Source organism: Pungitius pungitius, chromosome 10, assembly GCF_949316345.1.
Source record: "Pungitius pungitius chromosome 10, fPunPun2.1, whole genome shotgun sequence".
Taxonomy (NCBI): domain Eukaryota; kingdom Metazoa; phylum Chordata; class Actinopteri; order Perciformes; family Gasterosteidae; genus Pungitius; species Pungitius pungitius.
Genome location: NC_084909.1, coordinates 10,292,879 through 10,316,907, shown reverse-complemented (window position 1 = coordinate 10,316,907; position 24,029 = coordinate 10,292,879). Strand labels below are relative to the sequence as shown.

The window sequence follows — 24,029 nt, the reverse complement described above, 5'->3', positions numbered from 1 at the left end:
AGGGCGCATACTCAAACCCGCGTCCGGTGCGGCCAGCCGCCGCCGTCAGCGGACCATCGGCTGCTTTTGGAAATAACAAGAACAGCCCGGTACGCGTCAATAACTTTTTCTCTTTGCTTGCGCCATTTGTTTAACTGTTGCTCTAATCGGACAGGAAGGAGATTACCACAACGATTGAGTACTTCCGGTAACAAATACGGAAGTTGTTAAAAAGGTTGATTAAAATCCCACAGTGCCCGTTCGAGCTCACCTTATTCGGACAGTCAGTCTTCAGGAACTCTCCTCTCTCTCTCCCAACATTGAATTAAACAATGTCTGACAAAGCGCAAGTGAACCTAACTGGGGTCAAACAGAGTAAAGGCGTGTGGCTGGTTAAGGTTCGTCCACCTGCACCCCACAGAAACTCATTAGCCACGTAATTAGCCACGTAATTAGCATACGCGTTAGCCTCTTTGGCTAATTAACATGGTAGCATCTAAACAACGTTTTGTCGAAAAAATAATAATTTAATGGAAATGTTCATTGTCGAAGCTATTGCTGGATAACATGTCAGTAGTGTGTGTGTGCGTGTTTGTGTGAATATTTAATGATTACACTTGATGATAATCTTTCTCTCGCTCTCGTCAGGTTCCCAAGTATTTATCCGAGCAATGGGACAAGGCCCCTGAAAAGGGAGAAGTTGGGAAGATTACCATCGGAAAGTATGTTGTGAAGATGTTCACTTCCACACGTGTTGTCAATAGCTTACATTCTGGCCTCATGAGCATCAGTGACTTACACTTTTTGTTGTTGTTCTTCCCATCCACCTGCAGGAAGCTAGGCAAAACAGAGGTGAGATGACACACATACACACACACACACACAGTTTTAACCCATTCACCCTGCATGTATTGTAGGTTTTCCTTCCACTAAATCATTCTGACATTTTTTGGTGTTTTTTTCATTCTCGTTGTATCCCATCACTATTCGCTTATTCATTGAACAAACCTCCTCACTGCGATCAATAAAGTCTCCTCACATCATGTTTCACCCCATTGGATGAATCAAAGAGCTGGTTGTTAATACGAACTCGTCTGCAGAGCCTTGACTCAGCCGTGTTTTTTTCCCAGGTATCCTTCAGCCTGGACGCGGAGCTGACGGCCCGCGGCGGTGTGGGGGAGAACGATGCATCCACGCAGGTCCCACGAGAGCATCCCTTCACTATGCACACAGCGGGTGGACAGACCTTGGCTGTCTTCAGCCAGGGCGATGGAGGTCAGTCCGCAGCTCGGTGTCAATGGGTTCCTCCTGTGCTGGATGATGGCACCCGAAGCGCATGTTATTTTATTTTTTTAAAGAAACATCTTGTGTGGTAAAATGTTATACAAAAAGAGATATTAGTTTAAAAAATGAATGCAAAAGAAAGTCAAATATTTCATCGAAAAATGTTTAAAAGAAAAATTCAATATATATTTGGTCAAAACATGTTATTGAAAAAAAGTTTTTAAAAAATCATCATAAAATGTAAAAAAGTGGTACAAAATATTACCAATATATTTGGTTGAGAAATGATATGGGAAAAAAAGTAAAATAATATTCAGTTTAAACTGAACAAATTGTGATTTTGGTGGCGCCCCACAGGCCAATGTGGAAACGTCAATATCCTAGAAGGATGCGATTAAGACTGCAGGTCAGTAAGTAGTATTGTAAAACGAATATATGAAATCCAGCGTTCTTATTGGTTGAGAGTGAGTCACGGGGGGGTGCATTTTTCAGCGATAATGGACAGTTGCTGTTCACATCGACCCGAGCGTTCCGCATCATTGTGCACTCAAAATAACAGGTTATAAATGAGATACACAATGTTTGGTGGCAACTATTGTGTGCTGAAATCAATCAATCAAATTTTATTTGTAGAGTGCCTTACAACAGCCAAAAGGTGCACTAGGCGCTTTCCAGTTAAAACAACAAAACAGTAATTAAAACCTCAGATATAGATAAAAATAAAATTACCAGTCCAGTTGGAGGCTACGTATTAAAAGCTTGTCTGAATAGATGTGTTTTCAACTGTGATTTAAAAGCACTTAACACCGTGATGCTTTGCAGGTGAGCTGGAAGTGCGTTCCACAGCTTAGGTCCCTGGTTAGCAAATGACCGGCCTCCATACTTTTTATAGTTAAACTTGGGAGTATCCAAAGTGGTGTGTTCGGAGGAGCGTAGAGTTCTGGTTGGACGGTAAACAGTTACTTATTCGGTGAGGTAGGTGGGGGCCAAACCATGGATAACCTTGAACAGAAAAAGCAGGACCTTATACTCCACCCTAAACCGTACCGGGAGCCAGTGGAGCAAGCGGAGAACCGGAGTGATGTGTGAGCGTTTAGAAGTGTTGGTGAGAAGACATGCTGCAGCGTTTTTTTACTAGTTGAAGTCGATTAAGGAGTGATTGACTAAGTCCAGTGTAGAGTGCACAATGGGTGCGAACTGAGGTGTCAGAGGACCAAAACTGGGGGCACTGTTTGTTGAATCTGGGCTGAACAGAATGTACTCAGTCTTTCCTTAATTCAAATGAAGGAAATTCTGGGAAAGCCACTGTTTGATGTCCTGGAGGCAGTTTTGGAGAGGGTCCAGCGCAGAACGATTGTTCATAATCACAGGAAGGTAGATCTGAAGGTCGTCTGCGTAGAAGTGAAACTGAACGTTGTGATTTGAGATGAGTTGACCAAGTGGCAGCATATAGAGTGAGAACAGAATAGGACCAAGAATGGATCCTTGAGGCACACCGGATAACAGAGAGGCAGTCGAGGAGTATAAATCATTGAGCATTACAGAAAAAGTTCTGTTTGTGAGATATGAGGAGAACCAATTTAATACCGCTCCCTGGAGACCGACAACATGTTGAAGACGGGAGATGAGGATGGCATGATCCACGGTGTCAAATGCAGCGGTCAGGTCCAATAACACCAAAACAACAGAGCCTTTACCATCTAGGGCTCCTAGAATGTCGTTATGGACCCTCAGTAATGCTGATTCGGTGCTGTGTCTTGACCTGAAACCAGACTGATATTCATCACCGATTTCATGCAGTTTGAAGTGAGACTGAAGCTGTGAGAAAACAAGCTTCTCCATCAATTTAGACATTTTGGACACTGTGAGAGAATCAAGGTTGGGTTTCTTGAGCAGCGGTCTAACAATAGCATGTTTTAAAGCAGTTGGAACAGTTCCCAAACTAAGACAGCTACTCATGAAGGAGACAAGGAAGGGACCTATGATGTCTATAGCCTCTTTCAGAATCCTAGCAGGAACAGCGTCCAGAGGGCAGGTGGTAGGCTTCAGCTCATGGACAGCCATTTTGAGGTCCGCAAGAGTAACTACATCAAAGGTCTCCAGCACACATTGCGGCGCTTGGGAAGGACACAGCAGCAGCAGAGGCTTGTGTGATGCTTTGCCTAACAGACAAAACTTTGTCCAAAAAATATTCTTTGAATGCATTGCATGTACTTTCAGATTCATCATTCAAAGCAACAGACATTGGTTTTATGACAGAATTAATAGTGTTGAACAAGATTCCAGGGCGGTGGCTATTGGTATTGATGAGATTGGAGAGGTACTGTCCTTTAGCTTCCTTCATTGCTCTCTGATAGGTGGCAAGACCGTCTCTGAACATCTCCAGTGACACCTGCAGCCTATCCTTCTTCCATTTTCGCTCAGCCTGCCTACACTGGCACCTGAGGGTCCACGTTGTATCATTGAGCCAGGGGATCAAAGGACCATTGGTCGTCTTTACTTTGTAGGGTGCAACAGAATCCATAATTTGGGAGCAGATGGTGTGGAAGGAGGAGAGGGAAAGGTCAGGACATAGAGGCGATGACAAATCAGAAACAGAGGCGAGATCAGAAACAGAGAAGGCAGCAGCAGTTTTAGAATTAGACAAGGCTTCATTTACCTGCTTGAGTTAAAAAGTATCATACATTTTTTTTAATAGGAAACTACACTCAGGTACTTTACTCTAGATAGTGGCACTTTACAGATTCATTCCTCCCTCCTTTTTCTAGTTTCTTGAGTCATCTTGCTTTTAAAGCAAGCTGGTTGCTGGATTTGACATTTTATTGCACTGTAAAATTCATGAGATTACTAAATGGAGCATGTTTGTTGCCAGCATTATGTGTCATGAGCCAGAGGGATTTGCAATGGATTTGCATCAGACTCGGCGCTTAAAAATATCTACAACTGTATGGTTTTGCGTCTTTGAGTGTGTGACTTAAATATAGTGGATTAGGGGTTTACTTTTAATGTGATACTTTCTTTTTTCAGACCAATAAGAGTAAATGAGAATAAAGTAAATTACATGATCACTTGAATAATAATAAATAAAAAAAATATGACTTTTAATTGCCCTCTAGAATTAAACAAATAAACCCCATAATTTAATAACTTAATTTAACAATCAAATGACTGATTCTTATTTGTATTTTTCTTTGCATACAAACATAGGGTGTATTATAAGGATTATGATGAATTATTTTAATGTTGGATACTTAAATATTGTCTTGATGGTAAGTTGCCAAAGCTCTAACCGTGACAAAGTGTGACCCAAATGGAGCATGCAATCGTTTGCTAGCGACGGTTGAAAATAAGAAAGGGACCAGGAATTCTAACCTTTCAGCAGCCTCACAGGTAGCAGATGATTTTGGTAAACGAATAGTGGTTGAATTGGCAAATGCATTAGGAGATGTTTTCTTTGCTGTGGAGAATGGGCTGTTTTCTTTTGCCCAGTGTTCATTAAAGCGTAATGATTTGTCTGCCTTGGTTGGGGGGAGGGGGCTAGGCAGGTGCCGAACCATGATCCCCACGGGTGGCTATGGATTCAAACGGCTTTACCCAGTTCAATCGTGTGTTCAAATCAATTTCCATGTCTGCAGTTGATGCCGTTTGAAGATATTTGGCTGTTCAGGTGGCTGAGGCGCGGCGGTGGTTTAACCACCTCGATGGTCCTGGTTCAGCTTTCGAGGGTCACGTTTGTAGACGGAGAAAAGGGAATTTAACATGACGCATCGCATCGTTTGAAGTCATGAATAACAGCCAAGACAAACAGGAAAACATGGAGGTAATTTCCTCATTAAGCAGCGGAGCAGACGGTGAAACGAGATGCAGTCAAACCTTGGAGCTCATGGATTAGATTATTTCAGTTAGCAGCTGAGGACATGGCAAGAAAAATATAGCAACACACTTTGGTGATACAAGACTGTATAAATACTGGAGCCTTTTTGTTTTTGGTAAATGTCGGGAATGTTACCGCCAGCAGGCAGAGTCCAACAATATTAGGCAATATTTTCTTAAAAGTTCCTATTAAATCTTATTCAACTATCTTGGAAAGATTATGTAGCTTGAGTAAAGAGCCATTAATACATTATTAAGAGTACAAACTGTTTAGTTTGTTTGCAATCACACTCAAATTCAGACATTATTTTTAGTTTTCCATGACTCTATTTCTATTGTGCACATATTTTGAAGTGGCCATCTTTATGGCAAAACCTTCTGATGGCTGTCCTTGTTTTTGTACATTCCCAGGCCAGTCAAAACTATGTTTAACTTTAGCCGCTTGTGATCCAAATCATTGTGTATACTGGTTTTACTGCAGTCTGGCGTCTCATGCCCTCTTTTACTCGCCATAATTCTCATGTCTCAATAATTTGTTATTATTTAGGTCTATTTTTCCCCCCTCATTGGTGTATATGGGGCAGATACTGTACATTCAGTTAAACACCACAGCCAGTTGAGTTTCAACCAAAGCAGAACATGAATACCTTCATTAACTGAGCTTAAAATTGTCTTGATGAAAGAAAAACGGAATTTCTGCTTTTTCATTGGCTACATCTCTTGTCTTTGTCCATGAGCTGTGCCGGAGGACTTTAATGGAAATTGAAATAACGCTTTCTTTTTACGAGGGTGCAGCCACGAGGTTTATTCTATCACCGCCCTCGTGCACTTTAGATTCACCCACACTTGCATTAATACCTCCTACATGTGATAATGGATTTTTCCCTTTCAGAAAGGTCTAGTAGAGCTATTAAAGCTATGGGTTTTTATACAGATGCCAGAGAGGATTATAAGAATAATAATTATTTTTAAGAATGTAGATCCATTGCATTCAGGGGGGAGTTAAATAAAACATTATTTTCTTCTTCTTACATGTGTGAGTGCTCTAAAAGGCTGGTTTGACTATGTAAGTGCGCTGTAAACGAGAAGAAAAAGGATAATGTCCTCTGAGATGTGGTGGTGTGTAGTCTCTATTTACCTGACCGACACTCGACTCCACCCCCACTCGCCCACAGAAAGGTGTATTGTATGACACTGGTCTCCCACTCGCTTTTTCAGTCTCCCACACACACACAAATACACACACACACACACACACACAGCAGCTTTCCAGTCACACTTTACTGTGAAGTTTAGAGTACAGCGAGGATGGAAAGGTGCTTTTGCGCACACCTACTCGAGGTCTACTGATTCTTGACACCTCCGACAGAGAAGGTCTTTAAAAAACGACGTGAGAAATTTAATAAACTATATTTTCAGCAATCATCTTTCAAACAATTACCCTTTGATCTGTGAAATGTCAAAAAGGCATTGGACGGTGTAAAACATTTCATGTCACAATTATATTGGCCAAAATGGGATAGAATTTATATTTTCAATTGGAATAACTAAACGTGCCTTTAAAAAAAAGACAAAACAAACATAAAAAGCAGCAGCATTGTGAGTCTTGCATCATTATTCCTGTAATTTAAAAAGAGGCTCTATTTATTAGCCCGCTTGCGTGACAATACTAAAAACGGCCACATTTTATACAAAGCGCACGTCCCGTTTGTTATTAATATTTCTATTGTGTTCAGGGATGTTAAACGGTGACTTCATATTTTGTCCGGTGTAAACGCATGTCTGTTCACAGGTTAATTTACGGCCTGTCGTACGACGGCCATGGCAACCAACATGTAATCCGGCACCTCCTGTCATTTGCGTATCCAGTGAGCCAACAAAAGGGAGATGCTAATGGTGACTGGCAGTGACTGATAAACACACGGAGGGTGTCTGACATGGCTTTTGTACTGTAAGGCTGCTAGTTGGATGTTCCTCTCCTCGTTGTTCTGCTTTGTTCCGGCAAGGACCAGGTATTGATTAAGAGGTTGCTAAGCAACAGGCTTAGTTGCCACGGAAGCGTGCAGCAGAGAACAGAGAGGCAGATGTAATCTACTGCTGTGTTACAGTATGGCGTTCCTATAACGGGCCTCTGTGAAGCTTTTCAATGCAACAATGCGATCCTTGAGTCCTTCAGAAATAGCTTGACACCAAAGACTGGCTTGTTTCTTTTAGGATACCAGACTGTGATCAAGGAACGGGAGAAAACTACTTTCAGAATCAATGGCTGGGTCGGTGGGTTATTCAAATGTGTTTTTCATTGAAGAAATGTGTCTGGCTTAGCTTTTGTAGTTTCGTTCCAAAAGTGTGGCTCGTGAATCGCTGAGGGTTTATAGAGTAGTGTCTCTTGACCGCATTCCTCTTGAAAGGTACGCATGCTTTCAGGACTGCGGGACTTCACTCACGGCCCCACAACTAGAGCAGCGGGCACTCGTCAGCTCCTCTGGCTTTTACTGCACCTCATGCTGCAACGGTTGTGTGGTTGAGCCGATTCCTGTGGCTGACGTCACAGGGACGCCTCTGTGTCTTATGCTGCTGTCTTTGTCCAAATGGGGGGGGGGGGGGCTATTTTTTATAGTAAATGTTTCAGGCAGATGGTTCATTTGCTGTGCAGCTGACACGTAAATAATGGATCTACTGTGTGTTACCAGAAACCAATGGTCTACTTTTTTGTATTGAAATGTTTTGTTTCTGCGGGCTCCTTAAAAAAAAAAAAAATGCAGATCTCACATTTTCCTTTCCCAGTTGCCACAAAGAAGCAGGACTCCGAATAGCTGTGACTCAAGGCTCTGCTATTCTCAGAGATGCATGCTTGTTTCTTTCCAAGGTGAAAATGAAGAGAGTTAGCCAGTGATTGGTTTTTCCAGAAGAAACGTCATCTCCGTTCTGTTTTTTTCGGTTATGCCTCTTGATCCAAGGTTTGTCCTTCCCCTGCTGTGTTCCCAACACAGGAGACACGTGACACCCAGAGTAATGACAGAGGACTGAAGTGGATCGAGCATGAGCCCCTGTCAGCGGGTCGTTGAAACGCCCAAAAGGTTATGGAAGAGTACGTTGTCAGGTGACTCCGCTGCGTCTGCAGAGCACTTTACGTTGAAATGTGGTCTAAAAACAAGGCAAAAGGGCAGTGAAGGGGAGGAGCGGATCCCGCTGAATCCGATCCCGGACCGGCTCATTTAAAAGAGAGCGGATGTCTGCTTTTAGAGCCCTCTTTAACCAGTGAGCATGCAGCAGTATTGAAGAAGACTTGTTTAGTGAGGTAATTAATCAAGTTTGAAGTAGGGTCATTTTTCTCTTGTGACTTGTTTTCGTCTCTGCTCCTCAGCAGAGAGATTTCTCCTCGGCATTGCTTCACTCGGCAGAACCGGAGGTTACCGCCTGACTAACAGTATGAGCTCTAAAGGGCTTATGATAATCCAAACTGCAATTACAATATTTTTTTGGATAGAGGCCTATTAGGTATATTCTAGTTAATGAAAACTTTAATATGGATGTAATATCCCTTATCTTCATGTAAGTGAATCCATGTGTATTAGCTGTGAGCTGCCACTGCACACCCTTGCTGTTCACAGTGTAACATGATCAGGGATCGTTGAAAAGCATTGATTTCAAGATTTCATTTTATAAAACGTAATATTCACTAATGATGCTTATCGGTAAAACTGAATTCTCTTCCGAGGTTCACATGTCGCGTGGGGTTTTGGTAGTTCAATGCTGTGATATTACGTATTTCTCCTCTGTAAAACTGGAACTACGGCTCACATTTCAGCAATCCACCTTGTTGTGTCAGATGGAGCTGAACAGCCTGTTGTTTTCCTCCCATCACTGCGGCATTCAAAATGAGGAGTCCAATTCGCCCTAAGTGCCAGCCAGACTTGCATTAGTGGGTTTGAAGGAAGTGACACACTGACGTGTGTCAGAAGAAGAATTACGATATTGTTTGACCAGAGCCCGAGGACGCCGCATTTCCTTTTTTTGGCGAAGGCAGTAAAAGCCCTTCAGCGTTGTCCACATGCGACACGATGGCGGACACGGGTCACACAGCCTGCGACGCCGCGGTGATGGTGCCTGGGAGGAAAGTGAAACTGTGCGGCTGTGTGATTTAAGGTGTGAGACCTTGCAGCAGCCTCCAGTTAGTCGTGATTCAGGTTTGACAGACGGGTGGGAGACACTGTTTGAGAAGGAGAAATGCCAAATGCTTCTCACAAATTTCCATTTGTCATAACGGCATCACTTTCCTTTTTAAGAAACGTATGTGTGGAAGGACACAGAGCTAACCACTTTATTGCAGCTACATATTTTTATCTGCACCATACGAAAAACCTGTTGGAGGGCTGTGGGCCAGATGTTTGCTATATTTAAAAACTACCCCCCCCCCCCCCCCCCCCCATCATTCACTGTACCCCTGTGGTCCATTAAGGCATTGCATCAAGCCGACCTAGTTTCCCTACATTCACATAGGCAAAATGCTACCTGGCCACAGGTGTCCTGTGTCGGCCATCTGCATGTCTTTTTAATTCAAATATGAAAAGAGTTGAGACTTATTTTGGAAAAGAATGTCACTAATTAAGCTGCCCTTGTCGTCTATTCAGATCTCTACCTGGTTTAATGTGGTTTTATCGGAGGTTAGTGCGGTTCATTTGAAAAAGGTGCCGTTCAATCAATCAAAGGTTTGGTTTTGAGAGAAAAGGAACTCCAGACTGGATCTTATGAAAGCAGAAATGTTGTTCACTTTGAATTCATGTGCCACTCAATCTTTTAAAGTAATACATTTAAAGCAGCAATGCAAAATAATACACCTCATTTTGGCTTCTGAAATGTGAGGATTTGCTAGATTCCTTTGTCTTATGTAACCAAATGTTGTTTTTATTTTGGACTGCTAAAAAACAAGGAATGGAAAGAAATTGCACATTTTGTGCACCAGACAATGAATCAATTGAGAAAAATTAACCTCCACATCATTGGCAGTTGAATCGGTGAGGGACCTTTTTTTTTCCAAATCCAAAAATTCCACTGGCAGAAGGAAGTGTTTATGGCTAAATTTATGACAGAATGGTTTTTAATTAATAGGAAGGAAGGAAGAAGTACAGTTAACACTGTTTTGGGTGTTTTTTGTGCCTACCTCCTCACTGTGTGACTGAATAACGGTCGTTGCTGCCTCTTGAGTCCGAGCTGCGAGTGGAAGTGAAAGCGGACTGACCCCTTCTTCCTCCTCCTCCTCTTCATCGGCTGTCTTATTTTCACCAGTCCTCAACGCGTTTCTTTATGGAGGTAAAAGAAAATGATCTGATTGTAGGTTAGTCGTGGGGGTGGGAGTTTGCCCGGCAACAGGTGAAAAGACGGTTTGAGCTTTTGTCTCTGTTGTTGCCACCTCTCCCATCTCCTCCCTACCTCGCGCCTCCCTCATCATCCCAGGTTGCCTTTTGATGAGGCGCGGATCCCTTTGACCCAGCCACTCATAAATGAGGCAGTCGACGTAGTGAAAAATTTATGAGGCTGATCTGCAATTAAAAAAAAAAAAAAAAAAACCAAACAAATAAAGGTTAGATGTTGTTGACTGGAGCATCGGGGTCACATGCGGCCTGTGAACAGCGCGGGTTTAATGGGCCGCCGTTCTCGCGTGGACGTCTCCGCGTTTAGGTCCATGTTTGTTGTTTGCGGGGGGAGGCGCTCCGCCTGATGTCAGGGGTCGTTGTGGGTGTGTGAGTCATGGCGGGGGTGGCGGTGGTCGTGGCGGCGGCTGGTTTGACGACATCGCCCGCCGCAGCAGATGGTTTTCAGTCAGCGTGGAGGGGCGAGCGCAGAGAGGTGCAGAGAGGGAGGGGGGCGTTCATTTTACTGATTGTCGCTGTGCTCGTTCATAACTCACTGAGCTCGGCACAGGACCAGTTTAAACTGGAAGTACGAGGCCATACTCTCTAAAGGAGATGAATGCTTTATAATGTTTGGGGCGATTCAATTTAAAAGTTTCCACTCCCACAAGTTTCCATGAATAGATGATGACAGATCCCAGCTTCACGTTGTTTGGAAAGAAACCGTTTTTCGCTGCTCTAAAGTATTTTAAATGTTGCTCAAATTCACTGTTTATATTGAATTATTACTTTAAAGTGTGTGTTGCATGGATTAATTTAAAGAGCACTCATCAAATGAATGCTTGAAAGTTGTGGGTTTCAAAGGGGTTGTTTTCCATTCTATTCAAGGATGCTGTAGAGTTGCATTATGGGAGATTTAGGATGGACTTTTCTGGGAACGTGAGTCATAGTAGATGGAGACTAATATTAAGGATATCTTGGTCTCTGCTACATGCTCCTTGAGTTTGAGACGACAGTGCATTCCCCAGACCGTGACACGCTTCAGATGAAGTGTAAACAAAAGCCACAGCTCAAATTAATCTGACCGATTCTCATAGGAACACAAGCAACAATGCAAAGACATCTGGTTGATCATTTCCCATTTAATGGGTGGAAAAATACTTTGTCCCCATTTTGTTCGTATGACCTCGTTCATTGAGTTTGTCATGAGCTCAGCTGCATTATTGTATCACCTTAAAGGGGGAGCAGACCCCCTTGTTCCAGCAAGTTTTCTCATAGGAGAAATGTTGATTTTTGGATCAAGCTTGATGCTGACACACATCAGTGTGATTCAGAGAGATAAAAAGAATTGCTCCTTGAGGGAGAAGGGTAGGATTCTTTCCTGGTGCCTTGAAGGTTTGAAGGGGCTCCCAGAGGCTTCTGCAGATTGTGCGCTGTGGTGGCCGACTGTCATTACAGCGGGCGTCAATGTGTTGTTATACAGTTTATGGGCAGATGCACTCTGAGGTAAATTGTGACTCCAGGGCAGTAATGGTAATAGTCGTTTGAGCATCAGTCATAACAGAGAGACGTTTTAATTTTCGTCACTAACTAGATGGGTTGTTTCTTCGTGTGTGAAAAGGCAGGATCGCATTGTAGTTCAATTCTACATTTAAATTTTCAGGCTGTATGAAAGCCAACAGAAAGATCCTGCTCTGGCAGCTTCCTATATTACACCAGATATGACAATGAATCATAAATGCTAAAGTTGATAGATTGTCTTTTTAAAGGGTATTGAACCCACTTCCAAACTGAGTTGCGTCACGTGGGACACAAACAGATGTCTTCTCTCAGGAACATGACCATCTCCTCTGCTCTGACAACTGATGTGTGTGTGTGTGTGTGTGTGTGTGTGTGTGTGTGTGTGTGTGTGTGTGTGTGTGTGTGTGTGTGTGTGTGTGTGAACAATCAATACCCTGCACACACATCTCTGTCCCTGTGATCCGTGTAGACGGTTCTGGACATGTAAAGCAGTGCTTCTCACATGCAGAGACGTGTTAAAGGAGTAATTATATGCAAAGAGAAATGATATGCAAGTGTGAGCCAGTCCAGGGTGTCCATCCCACTCATTTCAGAAGGTTCTTGAAACTTAACAGTAATAAAGCTTTGGCCTGCCTCACTGTTCAACGGCAGCATAGTGTATTATCTTGTTAGTCAGGGATTGATGCTCATCGTTGTATCTTGAGCTAAAGCTTATTTCTATTATATTTCTAACCTCAGTTGGATTGGTGGTCTGATGCTCAGTAAGTTTTGAACACTGTGTTATTCCATCGAACAATCACTCCAGCAGCAAGTGGATCACAGACTTAAGCACAGGCACTTAACAAGTTTCAGTGTCACCTTTTATTTGTAAAATACTCACATTGAATTGAGTTTACAGAGGCTCACGGCAGTAGCTAACACAGTTTACTCAGTGCACATGCATTAGGGTAGATTCAAAGCCCTTACAATAATCACGGCTCTTTGCACTTAAACGCAATACATTGCGTGAGCTGAGATACAGTGTTTGTGTTGCTTCAGAGTAATTTTGGATGTGATGCATGTCCGCCCCCCCCCACCCCCCCGCCCAAAAAAGAAAACAACAACCTCAATGCACTGTTCCAAAGAGGCTAATAAACTGAACACAAGCTATTGAACCAACTAAACACAGCAGCGCACACAGTGTACAGCCAGCCTCACACACACACACATACCATTGTGAAAGGGGAATGGCACAACAGTGCACCTCACGGCTGGTTTTCAAAGCTTTCACAGCTGTTCATGTGCAGAGACGACTCCACTGGCGAAGCTGCCGATGTTCATTTTCCGCTTTTGATTTCTGCGTCTTCCTATGGAAAGATGCGCTGCTGGCTTTTGTCCTCTAATATTACAGAGCTGTACTTTTCATGTAAGATCCTATAAAACACTATTTGGATGTGATAAATGCCAAGTTGATCTGGATCATTCTGAGTTATAGCAATACGGGCTCATAAAGCGATGTAAAGGTTAGAAGTATCACCTTCCGTTACCCATAAACTCACTAAAAGGCTGCGTTTTGAAAGCCAACATTGTGCAGGAAAATAAACACTGTCCTGCGAGACCCCCCCCCCCCCCCCCCCCCCATCTCCCCACAATCACATCACAGCTCAGCACATGTTACAACATTTTCAAGCCACTACCTTACATTAGTGGTGCGGTTATGTTACAAGGCACCACTCCCCCCCCCCCCCCCCCCTCTCCTCTCCCTCATCCTACTTGACAAAGTGCAGGGCCTCGGCCGCCACCACGGACCCTTTGCTGCTGTCGAGGCTGGTGACCAGCTTGAAGCCCGCCTTCAGCGCCAGCATCACCGTCTCTAGTTTGAGGCAGTCAAGTGTGCACACGAACGTGCTGTCCTCCTTCAGCACGAGCCGCGAGCCCGGCTCCGACTTGATGAAGTGGCGGAACTGGATCACGTTGGACGACACCACGAATTCCTCCGGGAATCCGTCCAGGCGGCTCTTGGAGATCTGCACCAGCCGCCCTTTGACCTTGTCGAGGAAGGTGGAGTCACTGCAGTACACCTTGAGGCCCTGCGACCTCTCGTGGCTGTCCGTCATCTCCAGGAAGGCGGCCTCCCGCTGGGCCGCCCGCTGGCCCTCCCAGTCGAGCACGGCCTCCGCCAGTTCGCTCAGGCGGTAGAAGTCGGCCTCCCGCCGCAGGAGCCCCGCCTCCCGGAAGTCGTCGGGCAGCTGCAGCTCTCCGGTCCGGAGGTAGTTGAGCACGTGGCGGAACGCTGGGCCGTCTCTGTCTATGAACGGGTTGCCCATGGAATCGGTGTGCTGGACCGGCTTCTTGCCGTTGGCCAGCTCCTCCAGGAAGGAACCCTGTTGCTTGACGAGGGTGGTCCGGTGGGCGGTGTACAGGAACCCCCCCACGTTGATGGTGATGGTGCCCGAGGAGGGCTTCTTGAAGCTCTTGCTGGGCTGCAGCAGGTCCGGGTTGATGTGCCTCAGTTCACTTTCCATCCTTCTGAGGTTCCATTCCATTCTCCAGCCTCCAACCCAGCCGCCTCAGAGCCGGGGTGTCCGCACCACCGACTGAGTCTTTTCTTGCCCCCCGCCCCCCCACGACCCCTTTTTTCTCTTTTGGATCTGACTGTGCGAGCCTGAGCTGCTGCCGGGGAAACGAGGTGTTGTCAGCTGTCGGATAGTGACAGTGAACGTGTTTGAGAGTGTGTGATGCTGGAAGGCTGAGTGCTGTCTGACAGAGGAGCTGCAGAGGAACTGGGAGCTGAAAACAGACTGGCTCTCTGTGCTGCTCGGTGTCCCTCCTCCCCCTATCTCTCTCTCTCTCTCTCTCTCTTACTCGAGGAGTGGGTAGGCAGACGGCGTCACTTTCAGGGAGGAGATAGGGGGGAATATCAGAGCAAACAGAAGAGTACGGACTCCGGGAGCTCTGTCTTTCTTGCTTTGCTAATATCATCAAAAGATGCAGAGATGTAGCACATACAAATGCGCAGACTTTCTTCATCAGATGGAGGGGGGGAGGGGGCGTTGCTTCCATCCTTTTTGTGTAGCGTGAAATTGTCTTAGTTGCTTGGTCTGAATAGAACTCCTTTTGCAGCCTAATCCATCAAGTTGCCACTGTGCAACCATCCCAGGTTCATGTGTAAAAAGGCTTGCGGTTAGATTCGGGGCTTAGCTTGTGCACCTTTTTGTGGTTCATTTCTGCTTTTTACCGGGAGAAGTGGGCGGCCAGCCTTACTTATGTAAATTAACGCAACAGCAAATTGTTTATGTTCATCCTGTTTTCTTTCTTGCGAGGTAGCAAGCAGTGTACTGTCTCAGTGAATGTTGCTTGTTCATTCATATATGTGTAAGGATGTGATTTTGTTTAATTAAAAAATTTGTATTAGTATGAAAAACCTATCCACGTTTTTGTTTTGTATTGGGAGAGACGACATAATCATGGAAAACTTGCGGCTCATTTACACAACAAACTAATTGAGAATAAAGTGAAATTTTCATGAAAATAAAACCGCGAGCAACAGTTTGTAAACTCGTTCTGCCTCAAAGTGCAGGAGATGGAAGTAAAACATTCAAGGGTTCAATAACTGCTGAAATACTGCCCCCTGTGTCTGTTTTTACCTGAGAGAAGATCCGCTCGCCATGTCTCTGCTGCCTTCTTCTAATCCTGAGCAATTAGTGGTATCAACAACGCCCGATTAGAATTGCAAACGAGGCAGAGAGACAACAGGGGGGATTGTGGGAGGTTTGACCTGCTTTCTGCCTCCGGTTCATTGAAACAGGCTCATTGAGGACGATCGTTACCTTCAAAGAGGATGAGAAGCTGTTTGTCACACCCGCTGCGTCTTTCTGACAGCTCAGGATGTTCAACTTGTGTTCCTCAAATTGTGTTAGCTAGGAATCTCCTTCCTTTTTTGAGAGGGCTTGAATTATTCATACGGCTGCTCCACGAGCTTCAGGTGCAACAACGAGTCACTGACTGCTGTGAGGCTGGCATGGCAACCACTTAAAATATGGCCTTCAAAGTGATCACTTTGTTTTTCTTAGTGTAGAAATGGTCAAATGGGCTTTAATGTTACATTTCAATATGAATCTTAAGCACTTAAACTACAATAGTACAAGGTAAAACCTCTGCCTCGAACACCGGTTGTCCAATCACAGCATAGCAACTGTAACTAGGCTCAGCAGGCCTTTGGAGCTTTATTATCTCTAGGTTAAAGCAGCCTGTGGCTGCAGTAACATTGAGACGCTCCATTCGGAGGATTTGTCCGTTCCGCTATCTCCAACATTTCCTCTAGTGCCAATGCCCTTGTATAATAATTTCCTTCATAGTCAAAAACCTGAGAAACACATGAGCTGCACTGGTGGCCGTAAGCATGCTGAGAGGAAAATAGTGAACACAGTAAATATTATAATTGTGAGCCGTGTGATTTAGAGTATATTAGCATGCTGATGCCAGCATGTCGAACAACGCAATGCGCTCAGTGCAGAAATGCTAGCTCACCAAAACAAAAATAGGAATGAAAAGAAATCTTTTTTTGATTTTTCTTTATGTTCATAATGCAGCAAGCAATGAACTGCCAACACAATGGCTACCTAAATCATCCTGAATCACATTACTCCCGGGTCAAACGTAGAAAATGTTTATGTATAGAGAAGTCGTGCACACATTGTGACAATGCAATGATGTAACACACAGCCACATCATGCAGGAAACTATTTCTTAAAGTTGCCACCGTAGGAATTCCCTGTTTACCTATTTTAAGGGTAGGAAATGGATTTTCAGCAGTCGAATCCACGGCTGAAGTAATGCAGCCAAGAAGCTCTTTTGAAGGCGACTTGTTGCATACGGATGCTGCTAGTCGGCTAAAAATCAAGTAACAGACATCCCAAAATGGCTTCAAAGTGAATGAATGGAATCATTAAATTTCCTTAATGATGCAGCCTCCGGGTTTGTAGTGATGAGCTCTAATGGGAAATTATATTTGGAGATCCAATCAGTGACCTCACCCCCCTCTTGTATTGCTTCTTTGTTGTCGTTGTGTGTAGCTTAGACGTGTGTGTGTGTGTGTGTGTGTGTGTCAGAAGGAGAATGTAAGAGGAGTCAGAAGAAAAGCCGGAGGCAGAGTAACCAGAGCAGCTTATGCAATTTGTCAGATCTTGTGTTTGTGAGAGAAGACTTGTTTTTGTTTGACTGAATGGAGCGTTTAAAGATGAAACCCAGTGAGCGTTGTTCTCTGAAGAGCAGCAGCGCGCTGATGAAGGTCTTTGACCGGCATGTTTGCGCTTGATTGTTGAGAGTAATATGTAGGCCCGGCCAGTTGATCTGTCGGATGGAGGCCTGGTGGGCGGCCGGCTGTTTGTTGTGTTTAACATTAGGAAGGTCAGAGCTTTGAGGAAAGGGCCTTGGAGCAGATGGAGGTAAGAGATGAGCGTGAGGGGGTGGACGAGTGACCTCCTCACCCTCTCATCTGTCGCTCTCCTCCTACTGTCTTCACTGTTCAGTGTTTTTCACTTCTCTCCTCTTTAGGAATTAGCCAAATGCAATGCCGTCTTAAATACACTTAATTCAGCTGATTTCCCATTTATAACAATTTAACTTAAGTTTTTTTTTCTGTTCAGGAGTAATGTTTTTTCCTTTTGATAAGGTGAATCAGATCTCCCTCTGTGATCATGGCTCGCTTCTATCGGCTCGTGTACTCACGGTGCTGGTGGAGGTGACCGTGCTGACATTGAGGTTGTGGTTTCACAGAGAGAAGAGGTCTGGATTGACAGGTGATCGTCCTAATCGTTGATCACTTGCTTTGAACTTACTTTTGAAGGGGTCTCTTCTGGATGCGATCAGGTCATAGTTCAGCTCTGTTGTGGACGGCACAAATGATCAACCAATATATAGAAATGTGAAACCACTTTGAGTTTTGGGAATTATGCTAATTCACTTATTTGGTTGGTTTGCTGGTTGCCTGGCAACCTCTCGGTGACAACAGAACCCCAGAAGGCTTCTACACTCCGCCAAGAAATAGTTTTGGCACAACGTATTGTTTTTATAAGATTGAGGTTTTGGTAGGCGGATACTTTCACATATGGGCAGAGCTGGTCTATCCGTCCCCTGCCGTTGTGCTTAAGGACGTCTCCAGTGTCTGCAGGAGGGTGAACAGTGAAGTGTTTCCTCCCACTTGTAGGTTTTAACGCCTCCCCTCACCAGGTGCACTAATGATATGTTACGCATCTCTGAGTGACAGGTGGGATTTCGCAGCACTCACCGGTTTCGGAGCGTAGCGGTGATGTGGCACTCGGGGGGGGGGGGTTCCCGTGAAGACGGTTTATCTCAAAGCGCTCCTCCCACTCACTGGAGCCTCCAGCGCTACACGTCGCAGCGGGCCGCTCCACATCCAACCTCGGCCTTCTTTCGCTTTCCATCTCTACAACAATCTATAACAAAGACGTCTCTTTGTACTTGGCGGGGGGGGGGGGGGTGGTACGGCTCCACGTCGCTTCTTGGCCTCGCAGGGATTGACCATGACTACCGCACAGCTGGGGTGTTGGTGTGGACACATGTTTCTGGTGTGTGGGCGTGTTTTTAAGACGTGTTGCTGGCAAGTGCTCCGGCGCTCAGTAATTGCACATAATTGCATCCATTTTGTGGGGGAAAAGCAAAGATGAACATTAGTGAGGATTTGTCACCTTGAGATTAAACGCGGACACTTGGAGGAACGTTACGTGGCACATGTTGTCAGGTGGCGTGTGACGGTTACTATGGTGACCGTGGCACCTGCATTTGTTCAGCTGTGGTTAACACTGAATACAGGCTGGGAATATTCTCTACTTTGGTTGCAGACACACACACACACACACACACACACACACACAAAAACAGAACATAGTGAATCCATCCTTCTGACAAGAATGACATCGGTAGCCAGATACTAATTATATTTTATTACTCTGCTGTTGCCCTCAAATGATGAAATGAATGCATAAGTAGTAACACTATTCCTGACATTTTCCTCCATTACCATCAACATGGGCACTGTGGTTGTTTTGCTGTCGACACCACACTGCTGTGAATAAAGCACCCTAATTAAGTCTGTTAAAAGTGTTGTTGTTTTCTAATGATGTCTAAAAACTACACCACACGGCTGTTTTTAGCAAATGATAGCATGTTTGCACCGTGCGTTCAAATCCAGACATTCAAGTGTTTAGTTTATTAATTGAATTGAGCCTTTGGGAGGAAAATGCCATACATACAATATGACAATGTAAGCCTCACTGTGGTGACCTGGCATTTGGTTCATATGGCCTCATATTAAAATCTCTTTAGTGAAGCTTCTAGTGGTTCTGCTTTTGTGTAACTTTGACGTCGCTGTGTTTTACTGTGTGAGCGGACGAGGCTTCCCGATGATTGACGGGTGATGACTTGGTGACATCACAAGCACCTCTTCAGCAAACGGAGACATAACTGATGAACTTCTACAGCTACTTTTTAGAAATGGTTCTCGTGCGATCGGTGTTGCCGCGGTGACGTGCACACCGACTCGGACGAGGGCGGCACACGCGGTGGGGATATGAAACCCCGTCGGAATCCCGTTATCTGTGGAAACACCGGCTGGGGAATAAAAGGCAGCCTGACGCTCGATGACGCTCGAGATGACGCTCGGGAGGAAAAGACGTGTCTTTTCGTTGCATTTTCGCCCCCCACGTCGTGACTGAGGGAAGTGTGAAGAGGACCAAATGTCTTTGGCATGTGTTCCAGAGGGGTTTTCCCTGTGAGGATGTGACATCTGAGGATCCTGAACTGTTTAGACCTCATTTAGACGCCCCCCCCCCCCCTCTCACCAGCTCACCTGGCCCTTTTTAAAAAATATGTTTGTTATCGATGCCTTCTCACCTATTGGTTGAATCCTGCGGCTCCCGGGTCTGACTCGCGCTGCGTCGTCTTTGTCCTCACGCCGTTCCTCTCAGCTGGTTTCCGTCAGCCGGTGGGTGCGAAATGCATCGCTTCTCGGACCTTTCCAGATGGAAGCGAAGCCAAGTGCCACAACAATGCACAATGGTGCCGAGCCGCTGCCAATAGAACGCCGACGCTCACCAACTGGACGCGTCGTCCTGATTGCAGAAGAGGCCTTTTTTTTTGGAGCAGGGTTGGGAAATGAAATGGAAATCCTCCTGTAACTCAACGTTGAACGGTACCCGAGTCGAGGTTCTTCCGATTCCTTTCCACTGACTGAAAGCACCACAAGGCTTTATATACATGAATTAGTTCTCAAGATGAGCGTGGTGCATGTGTGATTGTTACCAGAATATTGCATCCGTAATTAGAGCTGGCAAACGGACCCTCTGTGATGAGAGGAAGAACCGAACGTATCAGGGATTGCTTTCAATAAACAATGGCAAAATTGTCCTCCGAATCCAAGCGGTCAAATTCATATCATTCTTTATTCAGAATAAGTGTGATCGAAAAACTTGACATGTCCGCTGAGGTGAGATCTGTGTGACGCGTGTGTCCGGTGTCCCCTGATGAAGAACACTGCGGGTCCTTGTGGGCGCGTTGATCCCAGTATACCTGCTGGTCCTGGAGAAGAACCTTCTTTGAGTAGCGTTGGCACGTGACGTGTACGTGTGCGTCCACTCTGTCTCCAGTTTGCAAACATGAAATGTCCTGTTTTTATTTTAGTGCCATGGATGCCCAAACAGTGTAATTCTGCCACGTGTCCTTACAATGTTTTCTATGGGGTGTTCTGCTCATAGTGTGCGTGTGCGCTGTCTCCGTAGATGAAATCCGCCTGGAGGGGATGGTGGTGCACAGAGCTGAATGCAGACCGGTCGTCAACGACGACTACATGAGGCTGAAGAAGTGAGTGAAGTCTTTTGAAATCACTTTATGATCGCAAAGCAAATGAAACGGTACCGATGTATAAATGCAGATTTATGGGATGTTAAGGGAGCCGTTGTCCACCAACTTTGACTTTGCTTTAGCACCGAGCGTCTTGGATGTGGATGTTGATGAACGAGTTTCAGCTCACCGCCTTTCAAAAGAAAGCGCGCGACATGACTGCACCATCAATTACATCACAGGTGTTCTTCAAAAACCTTAAAGCTTCATATGTAAGGAAAGAGGTCTGATTTCGCCCCTGTGTCTTCAGCTGAGTCACATTCATAGTTTGTGTCGTTTTTAAAATGCTGTTAATCGATGGATTGTTAATTTAAAAAAAAGATGGACGACACACAACCTGCTGAACTCAGTCCCACGGGGAGTGGAGAGGTTTGACGTGTCCATTTGTGTAAACCAAACACTCAAAACCACTCTGCCTTTAAAAAAAAAATGTTTTTATGGTTTCTGTCACCTCTTCATCAGAGTCCGTTATTCCGGCGAGTTGGTGCATGGTATTGCCATGGCAACCACATTACTGTGGCAGATGCACTGCCACCATACGAGCCAGAGCAAACACAACACAGCTTTCGTTTGTCTGTCTGTCCCTGAGACCCGTTCCGTCCACGACGTCCCGGGACGTTACCGCGGCGCCGAGGACGCACTGAACTTGGATGTGTAGATTGTATTTAATTTGTGACTCGACGAGGAACGTTTTTTTACTTTTCACTCCAGTTTTTTACTAAATCTCCCGTTTGGGTGGCAGCTGTCAAATGTCCCTCCGTCATGGCAGGCTGAAGGATCTGCAGGACATCGTGTTGTTATGGCGGCGCGTGTGTGCGTGTGTGTGGACGCCGTTAAAGAGCAGTTTTAGAAGGAACTTCAGCACAGCCTCATAGGATGGATGAAGTGGTCGTGTACAGCACTAGCGTCATAGATGTGCATATCGAGGGGAAAAAGGCACAAAAAATGTATTTGAATACTTAGAGGCCAAATAATATTTGACATTATTACTGAGGTTTTTGCTTTGAGCAACAAAACCCTCAGAATGAGCTATGAAACTCATCCTGTGGTTACTGTTTGTACGTCAGGCATCCGCACTGCTTTGTGTTTAATATTTAATCTGTTCTGTTTGAAGTGAAATGTTGAGTCATGGGGAACAAAGACTTTGTTTGTTTGATTAGTTCTTCCTCGTGCTGCCGACCTTGTCCCCTTTCCCAAAGGCACGTCTGTCAGCAGAGCTCCAGTTGGACCACACAAAGCAAACTGTGTGTGTGTGTGTGTGTGTGTGTGTGTGTGTGTGTGTGTGTGTGTGTGTGTGTGTGTGTGTGTGTGTGTGTGTGTGTGTGTGTGTGTGTGTGTGTGTGTCAGGCTGCAGCTCAAAGAGTCCACAAAACCTCAGCGTTTGTCACAGCAGCTGGAAAGAGCCGTCACGACCATCTTCAAGCCCAGGGCCGACCACGATTTCAATGTGAGAGCTGATAACAGCGTGTTATTGTGTGTGTGTGTGTGTCGCAATCACCAATTACAGTCATGTTTGTTTTATTAATACACAAAATAAATGATCAAACTCATTTAGTACCATCAAGCGTTGATAGTGGACTAAATATCTTTTAAAGTTTTTGCCGAGACACTTTTTTCATCTTCAATATGTCAGGACAAGCAATCTGATCCACTGTACCTGATCAAGGAGCGACACGGTGTTCAAACCTGAATGGGAGTCCTGTCATTCCTTTTTTTTTAATGTTAGTTGTATTAACTTGTGGTGCGTTTCTCAGCTGGAGCACGACAAGAAGAAGAAGACTGACGGGAAGATGGTGCGAGCGGAGCGGCAGGTCGTGTTGGACATGCTCTTCTCTGCCTTTGAGAAGCACCAGTATTACAACATTAAGGACTTGGTGGACATCACCAAACAACCTGTTGTAAGCATTAAACACACACACACACACACACACAAACAGCGTAGCTGAAAAAAAGGGAAAGAACCGCAATACACCTGCCCACTATCCACCTTGCTTTGTTCAATTTGAGCAAATCGCCCACGACGTGACGTTCATGCCTGTTCACACTATCCCTCGTGGCTGAAATTTGGGCCAGCGCACGCAAACACGCACACACTTGGGATGAATCGATAGTGCCGTGGAAGGGTTCCCGCTCGCTGAGAACGCCGATGTGTAGGTGCTGATGAGACCTGCAGGTCCTTCTCTGATTGCATGTGATTGCGTAAGCATCAGCTGAGTAGGAGTCAATCGCCGCTCTGCTCTCCACTCCATCGTCCCCGCCTGAAGCACTTGGCTACCACTCAAATTAAGTAACCAAGATGGCCATTGTGAAAAATCAGGTGCAGCCGGCATGTTTGTAGCAGCTCAGCAGAGACCCCCAGTGGTCGGGGGGAGTACTTAATTTGCATATTATTATATTTGCATATTAGTCCATTTCCCAGAGAGACTATCTAGAGTCTCATACCAGCCACTTTACTGGTCTTCATAGTCTATTTTTGCACCGTAACTCTTTTAAAAGGCAAAATTGGAGCAATAGTGGCAAGTCCAGTTATAGATGTATAGAGAAAAGTTCCATACACACTGAACATTTATCCCCATGTTTTGTTCCTACAGACCTACCTGAAAGAGATCATAAGGGAAATCGGCGTGTACAACAGTAAGGGGACTCACAAGAGCACCTGGGAGCTGAAGCCGGAGTACCGGCACTACCGGTCTGCTGAGGAAGAGGAGGAGATGCAGACGGCGTGAAACCACAGGCGTTGCGGGAATAATTTACTTTGTCATTAGGGGGAAAAGGTCTGATGCATCAGCTGAGACAGCACTTCATCTTCATCATAAAATAAAACTCAATTTCAAGAATTTTGTTGGCTTGATAAATTTACTTTCCCCCCTGCAGTCCCAATTGCATTCTGTGTCTTTAGTTTGTTCTTCTGGAGGTGAAATGCATTCTGGGATATTTGAAAGTACTGAGAAGCAGACTTCTGGTCGAGTAGGATGTGAGTGACAAGGTCAGCAGCTCATTTAACTTTACGCATGTGAGGCTCAATCCGCATGAAACTATTTGAGCCAGCAGTCTTGATTTTTATAGCAGTTAGTAAAACATTTTCCATTTGTATATCTTTCAAATGCACATGTCAATAACACT

At 45.0% G+C, this 24,029-nt stretch overlaps 2 protein-coding genes across 2 annotated transcripts; one reads left to right on the top strand and one right to left on the bottom strand.

Annotated features, from left to right (window-relative positions):
- The first annotated feature begins 180 nt into the window (after positions 1–180).
- On the top strand, positions 181–24,020 carry LOC119228746 (general transcription factor IIF subunit 2-like). Its single transcript, XM_037488664.2, has 8 exons — positions 181–377; positions 628–701; positions 813–831; positions 1,110–1,254; positions 20,786–20,867; positions 22,254–22,353; positions 22,661–22,804; positions 23,498–24,020. The coding sequence occupies exons 1-8, from the start codon at positions 312–314 to the stop codon at positions 23,630–23,632; spliced, it is 765 nt and encodes a 254-aa protein (XP_037344561.1). The 5' UTR covers positions 181–311; the 3' UTR covers positions 23,633–24,020.
- Positions 13,629–14,988, bottom strand: kctd4 (potassium channel tetramerization domain containing 4). The gene has a single exon (XM_037488663.2). The coding sequence runs from the start codon at positions 14,531–14,533 to the stop codon at positions 13,757–13,759; it is 777 nt and encodes a 258-aa protein (XP_037344560.1). The 5' UTR covers positions 14,534–14,988; the 3' UTR covers positions 13,629–13,756.
- Positions 24,021–24,029: the final 9 nt, after the last annotated feature.